The sequence below is a fragment of the Pyxicephalus adspersus genome, chromosome 6 (genome assembly GCF_032062135.1).
Source record: "Pyxicephalus adspersus chromosome 6, UCB_Pads_2.0, whole genome shotgun sequence".
Lineage (NCBI taxonomy): Eukaryota > Metazoa > Chordata > Amphibia > Anura > Pyxicephalidae > Pyxicephalus > Pyxicephalus adspersus.
Window position 1 is genome coordinate 66,042,464 of NC_092863.1, and position 23,085 is coordinate 66,065,548.

Consider the following 23,085-nt stretch of genomic DNA (forward strand, 5'->3'; position numbering starts at 1 on the left):
AGCTGCCTGGCACATTCCAAGAGCAGCAGATAGCATGGTAGGAATGAGGTATGTTACAAGGAATTAGGGAGGACATCCTGCTTGGCAAGATGCTTCATTTCTGTGCAGTTAACACTCGCCAGGCTTCTCTCCTGTAAAGCTCAAGTAAGACAGATGTTAATAAATGAGGATGAAAAAGAATCTTGCAGCTTTCGAATTACCCCAGGTCACCTTTCCACATTACACATCAAGGTTACATCATCTCTGTAGGACATTTTGTTTTGTGTTTGAAATAACTATTTATAATAACTTTGCACGTATATTTAAACAACAAAAAATATAGCAATGTTGCATTTTCATGCAGCAAAACACATGCAATTTGTTTAATTCTGCTCATTTTATCCTTTACAAATGTACTCCTATACCAAGGTTTGACCTCCCATTATACCCCCAATGACATTGTTAGTTTTCATGTACAATATACAGGGTCATTGTAATCTGAGGTGCACAAGCTGATGTTCTGTGTTTAATTTTGTTTCATTCCTTTTATGCTATCTTTGATTTCTTATGGTTAATACAACCCCCACATTTTATATAACCATTGACACCAATCCATAGGGAAAGATTTATATGTCAGTACTGTAGTTTTGGAGTGTGCTATATCTCGCCATCATTTGACCCATATGCTACTGATTGTTGTGTCAAAAACATTGTAGTGTATGTCTAATTATATAGCTATTTTTGTTATAATTGACCTAGTTGATTTGAATAACGATGTTTCAAATACATCTGTAAATGTCATTATAATTGAATATTGTGTTGTGTTGAAAATATTTTATTATATCCATCAGTGGTGGTTTATCTGTGAGTTGTATAATAGTCAGGGAGATCTGATGTGTTAGTTTTATATCTGGTACATTTTACCTGCAGTGTTAAATTACATTGCTAGTACAAGGTGATCACCTATAAGGGGGGGAGGAGGGTAACAGTAATGCTATTCTGTTTGTTTATATGACTTAGTCTGCCCATTTATTTCAGTTAATAGTCAAACCCTGAGCTGTTAAACTGGCAGTTCATGCTTCCCTGCACAAACTATGTGTGGCATGTAATATGGCATTCCTTAAAAAGTAAACAGTTACCAGAAATACCTGTTAGTGGACAGAGAATTACTTACAGGTGATTTTACAACTGACCCACAGCAATGACTGGGCATTGTGTACAGAAACTCAGAAGATTTTTGTGAATGCTGTCATATTGTTGTGTGTTGCAAAGTAAACTGGTACTTATTCTATTTTTTTTAATGGAAATGCTTTAAAACTACAAATATTGCTAAATTTGTAAAAAAAAACCAAGCCAGCATCCCCTGGCCACTCTCTAAACACAAGTCTATTTTTTGTATCTATTAAAATGTATTCATTTGTTATCAGTTTGTTTCCAGGTGTTATTTATTTGATATTCTGATATTTTTTTATGCATACACAATAAATAATTTTTTTCAGTTGGGGTTTACTGCTAATTTTTTGTTACTCTATACAAATTCCCTATAAAATTTCATTTTTTTTTAATATAACAGTTTTGTTTTCTGGCTTTCATGTTATCAGATATGCCAAGGCTCCCTTGTGTATTTTTTAAGGAGGGAACTTGATTCACCATGCTTTCTAAGCACCATGCCACATGGGCAATTCTATCACCAAAACTGCTAAAATGCAAAGGGAGGGGAAGCAGCAAATCATCTATTGCAAGTGTATCACATAGCTCTGACAACTCCAATGAATCCAAATGCAAGTCACTGGTCTGTACAAAGGTGGCTACACATGAAGACATTTTTTAATTGGATGAAAGTTTAATGTTCATTAACAAAATTACTAACATTTTAAGTACAAAAGCATATGGCAGTTAAATTTAATTAGTTATTCTTCTTACTTACACAGACGGTTTAAGTAATGTTATAAGTACAGATGTTCACATTTTCGGAAAAGTTGGGAAATGACATATTTCTTTTTTTGGCAAGTTCCCATTAGAATTCTAATTTATTTATGAGGCTCAGTTAAAATGCAGCTAAAGTGTTTTATCAGTGAGTACACATTTGTGTGTGTTTTTTTCTCCAAGTTTTCCTAAAAATAAGTTTTATGAGACTTTTTCATTTTACTTCCTTGATGTTCCATATAACCTTGCAGTTATAAAGAAATACTCTTCTTTTTTGTGACATAGAAACAATCTATTAGCCTCATCTGAGGAGTGTGAATTTTTGGCTTGCTGCTTGCAGATTTGTAGAGAAGATCACCTGTTGGCAGCACATTGAGGGCTGATTAACTGATTTGAATGATCACTCCCAGTTTAAATGTTACTAAATAAATTGAATTTCAATAGTTTAAACAAATTTGTGTTTATGTGGAAAACCCAATCATGTCCAAGGAAAAAAACAATGTCTAGCACATAATTAGATCATGTTATTGACTAAGCAAAATGAACATTAGGTTTGCCAAGTGGAGAGTCTGTACTCATTTAGGAAACCCTTACAGTCTGATTATTTAATAATGTAAAAAAAAAAACACAAAGCAACTATGACCACAACAGTTCAATTGTTTATATTAATAAACAGAATGTATCAGAAAACAGAAAATAAAACTAACCTGTTCAGTAAAGACAACCTGATTTGTTAAAGGCCTTTATATATTTCTATATTTATTTGTGGCATTAGATGTGTTATTGTAAATAACAGTAAAACACATAACCATGTGTCATACAATTTGCATTGTAACATTCTGCAAAACTCAGCAATGGATGTCAGTTCATTGACAAAAATGTAAAAAAAATAGTCACAGGATTTTTTTAAGATAATAGGGTGCATGGACCGCCCATTAATTTTAATGGGCTGCCATAATATACCATGATAGTACACAATAAAATGCTTAGTAATGCATGTTCAAATGTAAAAGAGTAAATGTACCCTAAATAAAAAATACAAAATAAAAAATAAACTTGTGTTTTTCATTTTAAATACCCAGTTCAGTGCAGGTTGAAAATTGCAGAAAAAATTCAGTTTTTGCTGAAACACAATTGAATTACCTATAGTGAACATTTTGTTTTGTAATTGAACGACCTCTTTTCCTTCAGTAAAGTAAAATCCCTATACGGACAAGCTGAGATGAGCAAGGTGTTTCAGCTACCAACAGTGGAACAGCTAACAGTTGAAGGAAGCAATTAGGCAGGTAAGTATTTTTTTATTGCAGAGGAGACATTACATGTCACTTTCTATAATAAAGCCCTACCTGGTCACAAAGTTTTAAATGATGTGCACCTTTGGTTTTTTTTAACATCTATTGAGAAGTATCTGTAGAGAAGCAATTGGATGAAGTCATGTAGAATCTTCTTCCCTTGCCTAGTTCCTCTGTACGTTATCATTAAACTCTCGTTTGTGGTTTAGTGAATCAATACATCGTATTATATTCCAGTAGACAAACCATTTACTGTTCAATAATGACCTACAATTGCCTACACAATCATTACTGAATTTGAAAATGTTCCCAGTTTAGTGAATGCACTAAATGTGAGCTGGCATAGTTGCTAAATGGAAACGTAGCCATTGTTAGCTGCACTTTGTATATCTAGAACATACTAATCACAACAGGCACATAAAGACCCATCTCGCTCTGTGACAAGCATTTGCAAAGTACACTAGCAACACATTTTACTGTCTTTTCTTTCTAATTAGTTGTAGGAAATGGTCAGATTATCTGACATGTTTTTTAATTTGTTTAAAGCAGACCTGGCATAAAAAAAATAATAGATCCAGAAATTTAGACAGTTGAATGCACAAATACTAATTTTCTCTGTAAAAGGTCAACCTTAACCCTGCCATTTCCTGCTGTCTGAGAATTTTATTGGGTATTTAATTTGATAGGTACTCACAGTGACCCATAGGAAGACCTGTGAGGGGAAGAGCAAGGGAAGGGCCAAGCTTGACAGGTACTCTTTAATATTTAGAACAAGGTATAGCAAAGTGAACATAATGTGAGAAAAGCAATCTGTCACATTTCCATTTTCTGTTATCAGTAAAATTTGGATACTTTGCACATCGATCTTTGCATTATTACCTAAGCACAGCCCTGCTAGTAAAAGCAGTTAAAGACAATACAAACTATATAAAAAAGTAAAGTAATTTCCCTGTGCAATTCTCTTTCATTTAAAACAGATGGATATGGCCATGAATAGTGTTTTGTTTCCTGCTAATAGAATATTATGTTTTCATATGCAGCCAACAAGAAACCAAATTGACAATTTATCTTGGCTGGTGCATTGGACGGACATAGATTTAATATGCACTATTAATATTTAACCTCAGTGATCTTTCAGTTTCTGCCTGCTAACTTGGAAGTCATTTTCTCAAATTAATTTCCATCCACATTCTCCTTATCATCCCCACTGCGTTAGTTATTATGCAGCTGATTGATACCGCATTGTTAAGTGCTTTTTGCTGCATTGTTACCTTATATTATTTCATCTACAACATCCTACAACATCATTTTATTTCACTAACTGCACTGCCCTATTAATATTTGCTTACAGTTCACATGTACGTTATAATTTATAGTAATAGGTTTTGTGGCTTCCTACTGTCATACTGGGGTTTAGGGACAGGAGTAATTTTCAGTTGATGTACTGCATTCTTTTGCTTGTAGAATAAACCTATTTTTAATATAGATGGAGAGAAACGCATTTTATTTTTATAATAACCCTTAAGGCCACTCCTTCTTGAGAATGTCATTCTGCTAGATTTTGATTATTCATATGAAGTTTACTAGAAAACATTGCCCTATATAGAATTAATTTTATGTTCTTTATCTACCTTAAAAAGCTGTCATCTTTGCAAATATTATTACAGGACAATCTGGTCTGTATTATTTTTTTTATTATTATTAAACAGGATTTATATAGCGCCAACATATTACGCAGCGCTGTACATTAAATAGGGATTGCAAATGACAGACTAATACAGACAGTGATACAGGAGGAGAGGACCCTGCCCCGAAGAGCTTACAATCTAGTAGGTGGGGGAATTTCACACACAAAAGGATGGGAGATATGTAGTGTGGGAAGTAGTGATGGTTTCAAATGACAGAAGAAGCCGGGTAGGCAAGTTTGAAAAAATGGGTTTTGAGTGCTCTTTTAAATGAGCAGAAAGTAGGAGCAAGCCGAATAGGACGAGGAAGACCATTCCAGAGAGTTGGGGCTGCTCTAGAGAAGTGACAGGACCTGGAAATGTTCTGAATATGGGGGGTGAATGAGAGGGCCGAGTCAAAGGTGACACCAAGACAACGTGCCTGAGGGGAGGGCCGAATAACAGTGTTGTTAACAGTTAGATATATGTCAGGGGGGGATTTGGAATTTGTGGGGGGGATGATGATGAGTTCTGTTTTATCCAGGTTGAGTTTCAGGAATCGGTCAGACATCCATGATGAGATGGCAGCATGAGACCTTAGCCAGGACTGAGGGAGACAGGTCAGGGGTGGACAGATAAATTTGGGTGTCATCAGCATACAGATGGTACTGTATGCCAAAGGAGGATATGAGACTACCGAGAGAGGAAGTGTACAGAGAAAAGAGGACCTTGTACAGACACTCAATGATTGTCTCTCAAAGCGATCCTTAGTGATCCCTTTTGGGTGACAGATTAAAGGCTGCACAGGCAGAGGAAATTGGAGGACAAGTGGGAGCAGCCCTTTTCTGTATTGTTAGTGACCTGGCAGGGCAGATTTTTAAGCGATGTTGTGGGATAATTGGATAGATGCTAGATTGTTCCCCAAGACAGTCATAAACAATTGTCATGGGTGACAAATATCTAGGGTCCCCATTGACCAAGATCTTTCCATAAATCCAACTGTTTAGATTGCTAAGCCATTAGGACTTGTTTTGATGCTTACATTGGCTCTTTTTTAACTTGATACCCCCCCAATGGAATTACATGATTGGTGGAATGCAGTTTTATCCACAAATAATTGAAATAACTGTATGAAAGGTTAATATTCTAGTACATTGTTTTCTCATATAGGATTGTTTCCTCAATATGAAGGGCATAGGCAAAAAAATCTGAAGAAAGGTTGTTGCTTCTGCAAAATCAAAGATTTGTAGCCACTAAGATCTTGGTATCACGAGCACCAGCTATACCAGGCTGCTGGTAGTTAAAGAAGATTAGATCTCACTGGATATCAATTGTCTAATTTCTTTAGATATTCTTACATGGGATAGTTAAAGACCTGCTGGTCTATTATGCTAGGTGCTGGATTATGCTGGTGCTGTAGAAGAAGCGCTTCTAATATTTTTACATAATTGCCCTATTCTACAATATTATTCAAATTATAATATCAGCTTGTATTTACCTTTTTTGTTGTACTTGTGCCAGCATTGTTGACTTGGCACAGGGATTGACATACACGCCATAAGAATTTTTAAGAGGTCTTACATAAAGGTCAGATTTAATGAACAGACTGGTTTAATTGCAGTTTGCAAGTCTAAACAGTGTGCATGTAAGTCTAATAGGTTTGATGCCAAAACTGAAAATTCCTACTGCTTTTTACAGAAGCCTGAGCTATTGCAGCCAGGTGTAAACATTTATTGGTTTAAAGCTAATTCCAACATCAGACCATTGCCCAAAGCAAATGCAGGTGGGCAGATTGTGGAAATCAAAAGATTTTGATTGGAATGCTAAATATACCATAATTGATGCTCTTAGAGGTTTTTCTTCAGGAAAGGTTTATTCAAAACAGCTCAACTCACTATAGTTTTACATTTCAAACTGGATGTGTAAGATATTTGTATGGTGTCTTTATAGTTTTAGATTTGCTTTCTCTTGGAAAAGAATTTCCTTAGAACATTAACCTACTGTTTTAATTATCGTGTACCTACTTAATGTGTATATGAATCTTACTGTCAGGTATAAAATCACTATATTGTTGCCTATGCATCCTGCTTATGTATCTTTTCCGGGTTGGTGTGTATAGACTATACTACAAGATATACATGGGAAGAATTTTTAGGATATGGATTAATCAGCAAAGCCTTTTACAGATGTCTGATGATTGTCGCTGGAAATTGTCTCTTGTGATATTTTCCAATGACAGATAAATAAATGAGTTTGGTAAACACAGTGCCAGTCTGTTTAAATGGGGGGTGGGCACAAGTTAGTAGCACCCCGCCCAATCGGTCGTTCAGCAATCTGCCACAGCAGATTTATGAATGACATCTGCTGTACACGTCATACACTTACACATCATATTTTTGACTGATACAAGCACAACTGTTTGTCTTGGGTAACAATCATCTGAGGTGTGTATGGAGCTCAATACTTGGATAGAGATGGATACTAGAATAGATGGATCAGCTGATTGTAACTTAGATAAGCCCAGAAATATTCAAACAGCTCACAAATTCACCTTTTTGTTTGTCCTACCTGGTTTTTCTCCTGTAAATGTCAACTGCAAAGGCAACTCGAAAGCAGCAAAGGCAGCTTAGTGCTACTCAGAAGCAACTTAAAGCAGCTCCTACAATAACTAAAAAGAATAAAAGCAATTCAAACATGTAAACTGTATACATAAGCTATTGTGTGTGCAATTACCAGCTCATAAAGCAGCCATGTTGTTAGTCGAGGCCTGCTTTGATTTCATTGTTAAAGGAATCATAGGTTTGCTGGTCTGGTCGGCCACCAGTAAATCATTTCTCTTGGTTATGTTCATTTTAACCCTGGTGAGACACATTTTTTGATAAAATGGGGGTCTAGAAAAGGGAGAGATATTTTGTATCAAGGGCAAGTGGTAGAATTAGGTACTCCCACCAATACTGCGTTGTACCTTGAAATCCCCTCTTATATGTATGAACCAATTTTTAAAAGTTGTCCTAATACTTTACAGGTTTTTGGTTTTTTTTTTTTTTACCTTTACCTTTATCTTCAAAAACACATAAATAAGCACTTGAATAAAAGAGATTCAACGCAGCACATTTACATGTGGGATTTAGGTGTTTGGTACTAACTGCTAGTCATAAATTCAAAGCACCGTAAAAGATATTTGTTAATTACTTAGGCAATCTATGCACAACATATTTTGTTCTGAAGTCCTTTTTGATGAAAGTGTAATTTCCTCTAATTAAAGATTTGTTTTATTTAATTGAATAAAGAAGGCAAGTGCACTACTACTCTCCTCTTCCAAAAATGTAAAACCAAAAATAATGCCACACAGCCCAGCTTCTGCTAATGAGCAGATTTAAATATAGGCAGTGTAATCATCTATGATTAAAGCACATTACACATAAGAAAACATCTTCAAAATATCAGAAATTACAGAAAGGTACATAATAAGTATTCTGTAGGGGCTTCTTTTAAAGCTAAATAAACCTGAATTTAAAAGAGTACTTTATGTGAAAAATAATCATAATAATATCACAAGTAATAATCACAAGTATTGGGGTAGCAATATTTAACCTGATACTTGTGCATTAGATGATGTTGGCAACGCCATTTTGATACCCTGGGGCATATGTTTACTATTGCCGGTGCTACCAAAAATATTCCCTTTTATGCAAAGTCAGACCAGACACCTATTAAAGTTCCAATATAATCTTGACAGTATAAGCTCCCCACAACTTTACTTCACTCACTAAGCTAAGTAAATGTACTTATATGATATAAAGTTATAATCAGAAGAATTCACGTGTTCTAGTTTTAATGACTTTTCTTGCTCATGCTTTTTTTTTTTATTATTAAATATTCTTAGTTAAGTTAAAATTCAATTTGCAAATGTTCAAAAGTAAACACACGCTACCCTTTTTTAAACCCTACCCCATAATGTTGGTTACACATAAAGTGTATCTCTTAAAAGAATAGGGAAGGGTTTATTTGCTGTCTGTGATCCCTCCATAAAAAGGTTCACCTTCCCTGTTCTGGTTTGTTTGGCCAGTTGTATTGTATACATTGGAGTCTTCTGCATGGAAATGATACAAATGCACATTATTATGCTGTTTAGTTTATTACCTGCACATATTGTCAGCTTTTTTCATGTACTACTTCCAGCAGTAATAATTTTATGTTTGATTTGGCAGAGGTCATGTTTTTCTTATTTATGAGGAATAGATGCCTATCGCGCTTTCCTGAGATTGTAAAAAAACATTGTGGCAGATAAATCAGTAGTATGCAAGAATGTCATTCCAGCTGTAAGTTTTAACATACATTGCTTTTTCTTCTTCATTTTCCAGTGCACTGAAACCTCATTCTTTTTTGAAACCCGTAACAAAGTTGCCTGTAAACATCTATGGAAATGTTGTGTAGACCACCACACATTCTTCAGGTAAGTTGTTAAATCTAGCAGTATATAAATTTGTTAAAGCACATTGACAGATTACCTACATATATAGTAAATTGGGTATTATTGTTGGGCATTTGGTACCCCGCCCCACCCTGTGATTGGTTGGTGAAATGAGAAGCAGCACACTGCTTTACTCATCTTTGTCACTTTGCTCTCTCCTCCAATTAAAATAGTGCCCCACTGCTTCACAATAATTGACTCCTTGTACAGCCTTCCTCCACTGTGAGCTTTGCTGTACAACAAACTTTACAAGGCTGATACCAAGTTAAAATCAGATACTTTGGCTAAGTACACACGCGCAATATTTGTCTTTGGAAAGCATGTTTCATGATCCTTTCCAACGACAAACAACTCCACGATGCATGAACGAGCGCTGTACATACTGCACCGTTCTGCTCCATGCACTCTCTCCCCTTCACTTGTGCGATCGTTCATCGTCAATCGTCCTTGGACCCACTCGGACAAGCACTGTAGACACCCAAGATTCTCGTCTGATATCAGTCATGAGCCGCCGGGAACCATTACACAAGTGTATGTAGCCTTACCCTGCCTATCATTAAACTACTTGTGTAGGTGTGTATTAATAAATACAGAGATGCATTAACTTGTATAAAGAGCTTTATGTTCCTAAAGTTAGTTTGTTTTTTTTAATCCTTCTACAATTTAATGATATTTGAAAAGCTAAAATAGCTATCTCGGTCAATATTATGCTTTGTATTTTTTTAATAGGATGTAAATGTTTTAAAATTGTATTATAGTTTTTTTTTTATTATTTTTATACATTTAAGGATCCCAGAAAATGATTCCAGTACACTGTCAAGGAAGCTGACTAAACTAGGCTCTCTGGGATCGCGCCATAGGTATAGGTGGGTGTTATCTGCGGCATGTTATGGAATGTATTTGTATAATAGGTTGGACTTTGTTCCATATTGTGACTCATTGTGATGTCATGTGCACAGCTTATCTTCTCACATCATTTTGTATCATTTTGCTTCACATGGGAATTCTGCCAAGCAAGGATTTATCTGTGGTGTGTAAATGTTTTAGAAGGTCTCTTTGTTGTCTGATGTGTTATGTTTGGACAACACATTAACCTAATCATGATGATCATGCCTGACCAAGTAATTGTATAGATGATAATTATATAAACTTTATGTGACACACGTGGGTGGGAAAAGAAGGTTACATCTAGCTAAGTGTTTTGACAAAGAAACACTTTACAGTATATTTTTTTTTGCCCAGTTATTAGTAACAAACAATAAGAATTGTGTTTAAGTTAGGAAGTGGATTTGTAATATTGTGGTCATGATGGACAGCTTCAGTGTTCATGCACAGAATTTGACAATGGAAGTACATGACCTGTCACCAGTCACGCGGCACAACAAGTCAACTTCCTGTCTAAAGTCTCTGAAGTAACTCAATATTGGGGCAAATTCATAAAAATACTGGAGAAGAACATGGGAATAAAAGTTTGTTTACCAAATTTTTCAAGGCACTTTTTATATAAAATATAAAAGTTGTTTGCTTCTGCCAACAATTCCAATTTCGGAGTTGTTGCCAGAAGTTCTATAATTCAAATTTATTTTAAGTTTGAAATTATATAAAAAATGGCTTGGGCCATTATTCAGATATTTTTGTGATTTGCCAAGATGCCTAAAAAAAATGTGTTGTCTTTTTTTGCCTTTTGTTTAGTGGTAGGACTGCTTCTCAAATGAGCAGAGATCTATCCATCCAGCTTCCCAGGCCTGACCAAAAAGTGGAAAGGAACCGGAGCAAAACCTATCCCAAAAGATCAGCACTTACTCAACAGCCAGGTACTAAGCCATCCCTCCAATCCATTGCACCCTTTGTTTAATAGTAGAATCACACTGGTTGTAGGGAGACTTGTTCCAAAATATTGCTTAGACTTTTTTTTTAAATGTTTACATGACATCTGTGGATAAAACATGTCATAAATACATTATATATATATATATATATATACATTTGCAATTTTGCAATAAAGAATTGGCACATGAAATAGTAAAGTTACTATATGCAGCCAACTGTTATGGTCACTGACAGTTATGGTCATCCCCCTACCACCTGCTGACCCAATAATTATAGTGCCCGGCAACTTAGCACATAGGAGGAGGGGGTATAAGTTAAGCCAACATTAACAAAAGCTGACCATTATTTGCACAACAGAGTACTTCATGAGAAATGGAAAGCAATCTGCAGGCACTTAGAAAATGCCTGCTATGTCATTAGCAGTTTCTTTTTTACCACAATTTACGTTCAAGCTGTAACAGGTAATAAGAAAAATTCCCCTTTTCAGCTGCCAGTTCCTATTTCATATTTAACTGAACATTGTCCTTCCTGTATGAGTTAAAGGAAACCTGTCATGGGAGAAATATAGTCATTGCTGTTGCTGACCTACTGACCTGTAGCATTCTGGGTAATGGTTCAAAAGTTAAAGGTCATCCTTTTCATTAAGCCATCAAGTTATCCAACTTGGTTTATAGATGTGTATTTCTGTGTTTAACTATTTGTCTGCAGTTTAAACATACAATCCACAGTGAGGAATGGTTTTGTACCTTGATAGTTATTGTATTGACAGTTACTTGATTTTCTGTACATCATCTTGAAATATTTGACTAAGCAACGTATGTGTAAATAAAACATGCTCCATCAGCACATTGTTGAGTTCCTAGCTCAACTCTCATTGTGTAGTTAGAGCACAGCTAGAAAGAGAATCTAGTTCTTTCAGAGATCCAGAATAAAATGGCTTTAAGCTTTGATAGTGAATGGTACATCCAAAGAATGAATTTCTGCAAAACATTCTTGAGTGACTGCTGACTTCAGCATTTTCTTCTCACAAACCCAACACAATGTTTCCAGAAATCACACCAGCTTGACAATACAGCTATATCAGCAGAGAGCAAACTACTTCAAAGGAACCTGTTCATTTGTGTCTTGCGCTTATAGCCCGAGGGTCATTTTGCATTGTGCATAGCTGATTTGAGTAGACAATATGCACATGCTGAAGTAGATGTAATATAACATTACTATTCCTTTGAAATGCCTGACAACAAAGAAACTTATCTCATATTTTTTTTTATTTTTCCATCTACAGCCTCAAATAATTTAGAACAGATGACAACAAACTTGGAAAATGGAGAAAATGAAGGTACCACAAAAATCATTGCTCCATCCCCAATTAAAAGGTAAGTTCAATTGTGAGAGTCAGGAAATCATTTCATAATTTGGCCTGCATATTAGCAAAATAAAAAGTGTGGATTGACTAAAATTCACTGCCAAATTTAGGACTAACTAAACTAATCAATATGTTCAGAAATTGAACAGTTAGAAGTTCCAAAAGACTGCACACATGTGTATGGGGTTCTGCCCTTCCATTTGCTTTCCCTAATATAAAAGGATCAGCATCCTGTTCTGATATACTTGATCATTTGGACATGCAACATAACTTGCAGACTTTTAGTTGATCATTACCAACAACTCTGATCCACTCATTATTAATAGGGCAAAATGTTGTAATTCAAAATGTCCTTTATTCAAAGTGTGTCTATCACAAAGCACGATGAGAAGCTTGGACAGGGGTGGGCAAACTTTTATAGTCAGGGGCCACAATCTGAAAAATAATTTGCCAGAGGAGCCGAGTTGATGGTAGAATGTGCACAGTTATGCCATCATGACGCCCCTGAATGTGACGTCATGATGGCATAGCCCGGCCCACTCTCCTATCGCAGATCTGAGCCTGCGATGGGAGAGTGGGCGGTTTGTATGCAGTGGCTTAGATCCGAGGACGTGTTCCACGGCTCTGGACGGTCCCCCCCGGCGGGGTCCTTCTCCTGACCCTGCTTGGGGTGGCACTGGCCAGAGCCGCGGAACACCCAAAGGGCCAAGGAAACATCCCCATTGGGCTGTATAAGGTCCGCGGGCCGTAGTTTGCCCTTGCTAGGAGGTGCCTTCGAAGATTTAGGTTAAAAAAACTTAAAGTTTAACTCTGATCCCCCTTCCCAGCTTAACTAGCATTATAAGAGTACCCCCTCCTGTCACCATTGTAAATATTTATTGACAGCTAATCTACACATCAAGAACCAGGCTGTCATAAACATGCTGATTCACTTTAATATAAGTAAGTTGTCAGATATTCTGGCTGAGGAATTTACTAGTTGTCCAGTATGCTAAAAGTGTGATACCAATTATACAGAGTTAGATACTGTAGTTCCCCATGCCACCACCAGATTAAAAAATAAGAATAACAACCCTGTGGTGTCATTTTATGTCACTGGGATGTATCTGTGTCATCTTTTTCTTCTTACTGCTAAGTCTAATATATATTGGGGGAATTTAGATTAGGTAACCTGGATTTTGGAGCAGAATTTAGGTATTTATCCTTTTTTTGTCATGCATTGGCATGTAGTGTGGGTGCAAGGCCAATAGATCCTTTTTATATATTAAATTTAGTTTTGAAGCAAACTTTATGGAAGGTAAAAATTGAACCCCATCCTCAATCATTAATTGAGGCATTATTGGTGATCCATTTGGGGAGATCAATAAGAGGTGCATACCTTTACTTTCCAGGTTAATGAGTTTACACAAACATTACAAGCAGAATCTGTTCTTGTATACAGTAAAGATATGTCTTTTTCTGTATATGCTTTCCACACTGAGTTTTAAAGAATAAAAATAAAACAATCGGCATTTTATTTTCTCGTCATGACAGCTTGATTTTTTATAGAAAAAAGTATGGAAAAAAAAGAATACAATATTACCCTACAAAGGTAGGACAGATAGAGACATCCAATATAGGTCTACATTTTATCTTTTGCACAGTAATAAGGTCCTTTATATTGTACCCTGACATTTGCAGACAGAGGAATGCAGACAGTCATATGATTGATAATAAACTATATAACACACAAAGCCTGGGATGGAATTGTTCTAAATACATTCACTTTCTAGAAGAGAATTTCTAGTATAAAATACGTTAGCATGTTATTATTACTCAGCTGCCTCAGATTTGCCTATTATAAGAAGAGACAATGGACAGAAGCTGAGAGCAATGAGATTCATTACTAGTCCCTCCTGGCAGTACTTGTTGTCTGATAGAAGGCAGGGTGACGTCAGGACTGGCGTCATCCTACCAACAAAATAGAATAGAATAGTCAATCGTACCATGTAATCACTTTCACATGCTTATTATCCTCACAAACACAACTCAGAATGGTCTCTAACTATGATAGCGATAATTTTTTTTAAATATGTGATCACAGTAGATTTCATGAATTAGAATTGTTATAATACTTGGTGATGTAGACATTGTACTTTTTTCGATTTGTGTTCAGCGAGAGCAGTAGATGGTCATAAGGTATACCATAAGGGTGTTGGTGTAGTTAGTAAATTCCCAATACAGGTTAAATTACTGCTGACTAAACAGTTTGATTTGTTTTGTATTGGGAGGGTCACCTTGTGTCCACAGTATTAATAACAGATGGCCCTGGTTAGCCGATTTCAGTGGTGGTAATTGGTGGGCTACTTTTTCTTCAACCAAAAACTATTAGTTTGTTGATGTAAAACCCCTGCTAGAGATGGCATGCTATTTTTCTCCTAGATGGAGGTGTGCATGCTTAAGCAATGCAATCATGTATATTGATGGAACACATGTAAATAACATTTTTATTCATGTTCAACCTCCACTTAGTGTCCATAGGTCCAATTTAGTGGCACATGAGTCAAAAACAGCACTGAAATAATACTGAATACAATATTACATACAGCTTGACTTTCATAGTAGATCTTGGCATAACCTGTGTTAGGGATATGTCCTGTATGTTTCCTTTTGTGTGAACTAACTTGGTATAGGTTATCTAGTAGGTTGTGCCCTGTCCTTAGGGATGTTAAAAGGCACTGAAAAATTGAAACATCAATAGTGTAGAATTTCTCAACGACTGCCCCAGCAATACACATGTCCTTTTTGTTCCTTTGAGTGTAATTGTTTTACTAATGACTTCCCAGTTCAGTACAAGCTCTTCCACATGTATTACATACCGCTAACAAGAGCCAACCGGCATAAAAAATGCTTCATTGACGTAAATGACATCATTTCTATAGAGAACATTGCATCAATGGCTTAGGCAGTGAAACTTTGTAAGTTAGAGTGACTGGAGACTGCCTGGGGGTTCTGAAAGTGAGACTATCAACAGATCTACTTGATAGGAAACAAAGAACATAATGTTCTATTTTACAATAAAAAACATTTATACATATATATATATATATATATATATTTATGTATAGAAATGGTCCGTAGACATGGTTGATCCATCTATTATTTCCAGCTGCACTTGCAGGTGTGGCCTCCTATGTTTTCTGAGAGCAAAATTCTCCCCTCCCCAGAAATATAGGATTAAAGGTGCATGCTGTCTATTTCATAGTGGCTGGGAAAGTCAATAGATATTAGTATTCCCAACTACCCTATACAGAATGCTTTCATTTTTAAGATGTTTTGGCCTGATCAGGTGGTTTGTGCAGGATGCAATGAGGTATTGAAATGTCATTTCCACTAAGAAACATAAACATACACAAAAAAACACTTTATTTTAAAAGAATAGCATAACCTTCTTAGAAATGGTTGTAATAATGTGCTCTGTTTTATCGTAAAAACACTTTTGTTTTACAGCTCAAAGAAAGTCAAATGTGAGAATAGCCCAGATGTCCAAAGAAGCAAGTCCAGTGCTCCATGGGAAGAAAATGGCTCTCCCAGGTACATGACAAATACTATAAATATGGTTGTCTTGTTGGAGAGGACCAGTTCCTTGTGATCCATGGAAAAGTACAAGTGCTGAAGTTTCCTGTCCACGCCTTAGCCCACTACCCTGTGATGAGGTGCAAGGGTTGCCTTTCCTTTTGCTATTCAGGGCCATGTCTTCCATGGTGTGAAGGTTTTGCATATGATAGAATTTTGGGTCAGAGAGATGCCTTGTACAAGTAATTATAACAGTTTTTCTAAGTATACTAAAGAACTAAATACCTGCTGGCTGATAAACAGTGAGCATCATTCTTGTGCTTTTGGAAATGATGTCACTTGTTAATGACGGAGCAAAGTTGCTTCACATTTAGGTGGTGCCATGCCAGTTGCTTCCAGGTTAATTTTAAAGGCTCATATTTGGAGTTTTTATTGCAGTGTTTGCCCTTAAAGTAGTTGTATGTAACTTTATTATTTTAAACTTTAAATTTAAAATTAGATTTTTTGCTATTGTTGGTAAATATAAAAATAGGATTAGTCATTAGAGAGAGCTCCCAGTGGCTATCCTCAATTTAAGCTTGTTGAGATAACATATCAATCAAACAAAGAATTATTAAATTTACTTACAACACATACAGATTTGTTTTTAAAAACATTAAAGCAGACTTTCTACGTATTCTGGACTGGCGCCCTTCCCAATTTACCCACTATAAGTAGGTGTAAATGTATTTAAATACATTTTGCTTACTTTATCTTCCACTTGTGGTTCCTAGACGCATATAAAGTCACTGTCTTTCTGGGGAGAGTCTTGAGGAATGCAGAGCAGTAAAATCTATTGAAGACGCTCTTGCAGTGGACTGGAATGTCTACTAAAGTGATTTTGCCTGCTTTGCATCCCACAAGTCTTCACATGGGAGAACAGTGGTGTCATGTCAAGCAATGCAGTATTTTATTTTCAAGATACATAGAGTAATGCATAATGTAGCCAGATTATTCAGCTTTATTCTGTAGGAAATGTGAACCTTTTTTCACCACCATATGGTTCCTGGGTCACTACCTTCTCCACATTATCTAAAAGATAGAAATGAGGATATCCGATTGCCAGGGTTCCCTGACAAGTGGCCTACCATAGCAGCCAATACACTACTAAATGAACTTCTCTGTATATGGCCTGTATATGTGTGGCATTATAATATTAGAAATGGGCAAACAGCCAGGAGAAAGCTAACCAGGGTGGCAAGTGAGAAAAGAAATGTCAGGGAAGGTAGAAAGATTAGGAGGTGTTTTTTGATAGTTCCTGTGTTCCTTGTCAAAACATTTTGCTAACCTGCTTTTGCACATTTTCATGTTTTCATGAATTGTTTTACACTGCCCACAATTGTGACAACACATGCCAAGCAGTACATTAATTCAGATAAAACTGTGAGCATTATATGTATGCCTTTATTTACAGAGGATGTCTTAGTGGAGGAGGGGAGGCTTAGAATTTTGCCTCTGGCAGTAAAAATCGATAAAAACCGCCTGGGGTCAGCAGGTAGTAGCTGAACATTTTCATGCTGGCAAGTTTCTAATGTAGAAAGTTCTGAAGAGTAAAGCAGAGGCGTGCTACCACTTTTAATGAAAGAAAGACGAGCCAAGCTGTAAGCTGTAACCCCTTAAGCACATGCAGGGAACATTGCATGGTTTATTTATTGGCTTAGTTTATGAGTGTCCCAAAAAGGGAACCAAAAGAACAGACACCCCTACCATTCGGTAATGAAATCTATCCATAGTTTGCAAAGTGTTTGCAATTTAGGACAGGGGTTGATTTTAAAACAGCAAATATCCTGCTCAGAAACATTTGCATGAACATTCTTCATATTCAAATTCACATCAACAAAACAAACACACTTTATATGTATAGGAGATTATTTTTTTTTGTAGAAGCGCTGCTGTTCCCCACTTCACAAGCCTCTGCTGCTAACCCCTTTCTTCTTAAAGTACTCACAATAATTATTTTTTCACTGGGATTAGGTTTTCTAGAGCTACCGAGATTTCCAAGTTGTTTATTCTTCAATATTTGTTGTTCAAGCAGCTGAAGGTTACAGTACAGCCTGTTCTAACTGTCATCATTAAATAACATTAACATGTTCTGGTTTGGGAAATCATACCATTATTGCCTACATAGCATACACAGAACTACTTACCTCTTTATATTACACACTGTTATGAAAATATCTGTAGTTACAAATAATCTGCTTTTGTGTTTGATGAGTTTTCTTTGTTTCTTGAATTAAAAGTGACAAAGTCGCTGCCAAATTTTTTTAGATGTCCTTTGCAACAGAGGATTATTAAAACTTCTCATGCAGACGTTGACTTGGATCTTCGCTGGCTTTAAGAAGTATGGCCCCTAAACATTCTCCTGTGTTTGACACTAGGATTGTTGTATATTTAGTCCACACTACTAGCCTACAAGTGTCAGATAGAGAACATTGTTAAAGAGCCATAGCTCCTAAAGGCAAGGAAAATCCAAGCCATTGTCTGCTAGAGAGGTAATTATGAAAGCTGAAGTTTATAGTTTACCTTCCCGGGTTCCTCCTTCCCTCTCCTGCCTCCAGCAACCAGCATGCTAATGAAATGGTTATAGAAAACCTTTCAGTTTACATTATATATGTTATTTTAGACCTTAGTAACATTTTCTCTGGTATCTTTTGCGTCTCTATGAAATGGCTGGTTGGAAGAGGCTGTCAGGGTGCTCTATGTGCCGATGTTGATTCCTTTGACAAAGCAGTGGACTTAAGCAACTTCTTCACTTACTATCGAGTAGTTCATTATGGGGCAATTTTAGAAAGAAGCAATTAACTATTTTTTTTCCTATTCTGGCACTAATTCTTATAGGATTTTTCTTATCGGGCACTGATACCATGCGTTGTGTTGCTAAAAGAAGCAGGAATATGTTTATACATTAAGGTTTGTAAAGGGCGCATTCAAAGTGAAAAACTTGCCCTATAGGCAGACAAATGATGCACGATGAAACATGTATTAGGTATATAAGCAGTTAATTATTGCTATGTACTAGGTGCTATGCTATGTACTACCAACAGTAGTATACGCTTTTAGCTTGTGGTTTGAAAAAACTGAAGACCATTCATGGCATATTTTTTGAGGATAAATGGAAATGATAAGCAGGAAATGTTATGTTGCCCCTTCATACCCTGCTGTCTTGGTTGCAGACCCTATAATCACAGTGATTTAATTACTGGCTGCAAAAACATACCATTTTTCCTAAGATAAACGCAACTAAAATGTAGCTGAATGTAGCTTTTACAACAAAAGAGGATAAACGTCATACACATTTCAACATTTTTTGTGGAATAAAAGACATTATTTGGACAGCTTTCCTGGCTTTGGTTATCATATGAACTTCTGTCTCTAAAACCTTGGCAGCTGATATCCCTGTATGCTATTGTATTTGCAGTTGATGGTATGGTATAATATTCTATTCAAGTCACTTACTACTGAATGCCATTGTTCAGATGCTTTGTTCCGCGTTTGATTGGAACTAAGCAGTGTGATCAGCAGAGTTACATGCAAGTCTCGTTTCTGTGCTAAGCCCGACTGAATAGGGGCTTTAACTTAGTAAAACGCTTTTTTTTAGAGGCATTTTCTCTGAGCCTTCAATTTCAAGGGTCAGATATGTCAAATTTACAGAATACTATTATAAAGATCCAATTACATGGTAGGCAGTATGCCATTATTGCTCTTCTGAAATGCTTTGCATACTTAGCATAGTCAGCAGAAAATGAACTTCTCATCACCTTTTCTTATTTCCATATTCCTTTTTAGTGGTCTGTATAATGCTCCCAATGACCGCACCAAATCACCAAAGTTTCCCAGCCCACGAAGGCGCAATCAGTCTGGAAGTGACAATGAGTCAGGGCAGCATATCAGGAGGTAAGTTGTTTAAAGTGGACACCTACTGTTTTGTAAGACGAACATATAAATAAACTCTTCAGTTTGGTCATATGTTATTATTATAAGACTTCCCATGCCTAACTATTGGTTGCTTTACACTCCAAACATAAAAAATTTTGCTTGCAACTTATCTGCAAGAGATGGAAGATGTGCCTTAAAACATTTAGCCTGTGATATTTGTAACTCTTTGTATAGAATACTAGCAAACAAAAAATCAATGTTCTGTATTGGAAGTGCCCTAATATAGCATTCAAAATCATATAATATAAACTAACCGGAAGGGCAGTATGCATAGCAGCTATAGTTCTCTGTTCTCCCATACAAATTTTTGGCTTGGGGAAGTGGGCTGGCTGTGTCCCTGGACACAACCCGCTCACTCTCCCATCCCATCTCCCATGTCGTAATGACGTCACTCTGGAGGAGGTTTCTCCCCCTTTGAGTGACACCCGGCTCCCCGCGCATGTGCGGTTGGGAGCCGGTGCTTTTAGTGGTCCGCAGGACCGAAAAGGTTCCTGACCACTGCTCTGTTCCATAATTTATTGCAGATTTCACATCCCAGCAATTTTCTCTATAAACCAATGTAAAACAATGGTACTCATTTTTACTGGTTTGACTCGAGTATAAACCTAGGGTACAAAATGCTGCTGTCACAGCTAACATTCAAACAGTAATCAATAAAAATGCCAATACCATTACCATGAATAAATGCATCCATTGCGTGTTATTTTTAAAACATTTATTTAAAAAGAGGGGGAAAACAAAATCAAATGGGTTCAGTCTGTTTATCTTTTTGACTCCCTTTTTACATGTTAAAGCATTTTGTACTTTTGAGTTAGTTATGATGGGTCAACTTTCTCCTAAATTATGTCATGTCTCTTGTCCATGTTGGCAAGTGTTTGTTATACATTTTACATGAGAACACAGAACCATCTACTGTTGTGACTCAAACTGTAAACCAAAGTTCTTTTTCCAATGGCATTTTGTAGTATTTACAGTATACTACACCTGTACGTTCACATTTAAGTTAGACTACAGATGCAGTGTAATTTGGTAAGGTTTAGATCTCTAAGTAGGACTGGTACCCAAGTATGGGTCAAATCCAGTGCATATGATATGCCTTTTGAGTCTGTATTTAACCTTATATTTTATTTTTTACAGACATAGACAGAACAGTGGTGAGGACTCTCAAGATCTTAAGCACAGACGGAGGTATGGACACATTTGCACTTATTTTACCATTAAAACCATGTAAAAATAAAAATACAGCAAAGAACAGCATACTGTTTAAAAATTCTTCTTGTCAGTTCATGACATGATGGTATTATTTCATAACACTTCCTCCACCAGAATACATTGAAAAAAATCTCTTCTACTTTCTCTGTTTGCTGTCTTTTGGACAGAAACCGCAGCATGCAGAAACAGCCTGGAAATGTCAGAACCATGAAATGCTAGGGTACAGTTTCCCTTTATGTTTTTCTGCTGTTTACAGTGTATGAAAATCCCTTCATCTATTCCCCTCATGTTTCCATAAAACATAGCCCAATGTGCAGGCTGTAAACAAGATATATACATTCTAAAATCCCATTTTTTGTGATATCAGCAAACTAAATTTTCAAGTGATCAACTGACCCTTAAAACAGCTAATCCCAGGTAAAATTCACTTCTCCCTATTATGTTGCAGGTGTTACTATCATTTTCCTTCCCTTCCTTGTTCCGATCTTCAGCCATCTTGGTTGATTAGACCAGGATGGCGCATGAACAGCTCAGCAAACTTGACAGTTGAGGGTAGCTATCAGGCAGGTAGGAATGCTTACTGCAGAAGGGACATTGTTTGCCCCTTTCTACAATAAAGCCCTGCCTGATTGCAATATTTTTTTAAAGTAGAACTTTAGTTCCTACTTTAATTTAAAAATAGGAGAGCAAAAGTTGTTTTCAGAGGCTTGGGTGACTTTCTACTACTTCTTGATTTCGTTTTTAGATTAAATTATCTCTTCTCTTTAACTTGTTTTACTCTCTCTCTCTCCTTTCTTTTTTTATGTTATTTACTCTCATCTCTCTCTCTCTCCTTTCTTTTTTTATGTTATTTACACATTACAAACTTATTAATTCGTTTCATACTCTGATTAGAGCTGCTTGTACAAAATAATATTTCATAAACTGTAAATAGGATAAAAATAACATCTTAATACAAGTTTCTAAGACCCATCTAGTGATAACTATAAGAAACTATGAGCTCTTTATGTTCTGCTTATATTCTTAAGCTGTAGGGTATATTGTATTGTAAGAGTAGATTGGTTAGAACTAATAATATTTATACATTCAATGTAAATTCTCCAATAAATACTGAATGAGACAAAAATACAATGAAGAATGCGGCCCCCTGATATAACTGTTATTCATAATGTTTAAGGCTGCAATATTACGTGTTGCTGTATCTGGTAAATGGATATTATAGATTACAGGGAAATGGTTCTCTGGTATCAGAGGCGCTTGTTTCAATGTATTTTGTATTGTAAAGTGAGTAGGTGTTGTTATATGCAGAGGACATTGTTCTGTATGTATAAAGCTGATAATGAATTCTAGACATAATGCCTTTCTGAGATAAAGCCCCTTATCCATTTTACAATAAAATTGTCATGATCCTGCCCTTGGGTCCCTTCTCTAGCCTGCAATGCAATGCAAGGAGAATTCTGATTTTTAAATAGGTTTTCCAGCGTTGTGTAATTTTGTCATCTGATTGGTCAAGCTCTTTTAGGATGGTGTAACTATAATTTTTTATTGTACATAAAGATTTTCTTCCTTTAATTAGCTTTTTATGAATTATAGAATAAGAATATGTATGTTTAAAAAATGTACCAGTAAGATGTGCCTGGGTCATGATTATTCCATGATACTGTTATTGTGCTAAAATCAGAATTGTCAGTGTAATTTTATGTAAGTTTCCTATGCCTTCCTGGCTTTCTTCTTCTTTCCGGTGTGTTCCAACAAACCTGGAATGGATTTCTTAAAATGATTTGATATTGGTTCCCCCATGATAGTCTATCT

The 23,085-nt window shown here is 36.1% G+C and overlaps 1 protein-coding gene across 1 annotated transcript in view; it reads left to right on the plus strand.

The window, feature by feature from the left end:
- Nucleotides 1–23,085, plus strand: part of EPB41L4A (erythrocyte membrane protein band 4.1 like 4A) — a 130,291-nt gene that overhangs the window by 91,073 nt on the left and 16,133 nt on the right. The window contains exons 10-16 of the mRNA XM_072413950.1: nucleotides 9,226–9,317; nucleotides 10,124–10,201; nucleotides 11,028–11,149; nucleotides 12,451–12,541; nucleotides 16,021–16,104; nucleotides 19,912–20,019; nucleotides 21,199–21,249. Coding sequence (XP_072270051.1) covers nucleotides 9,226–9,317; nucleotides 10,124–10,201; nucleotides 11,028–11,149; nucleotides 12,451–12,541; nucleotides 16,021–16,104; nucleotides 19,912–20,019; nucleotides 21,199–21,249 — 626 coding nt within the window. The remainder of the gene's footprint in view (nucleotides 1–9,225; nucleotides 9,318–10,123; nucleotides 10,202–11,027; nucleotides 11,150–12,450; nucleotides 12,542–16,020; nucleotides 16,105–19,911; nucleotides 20,020–21,198; nucleotides 21,250–23,085) is intronic.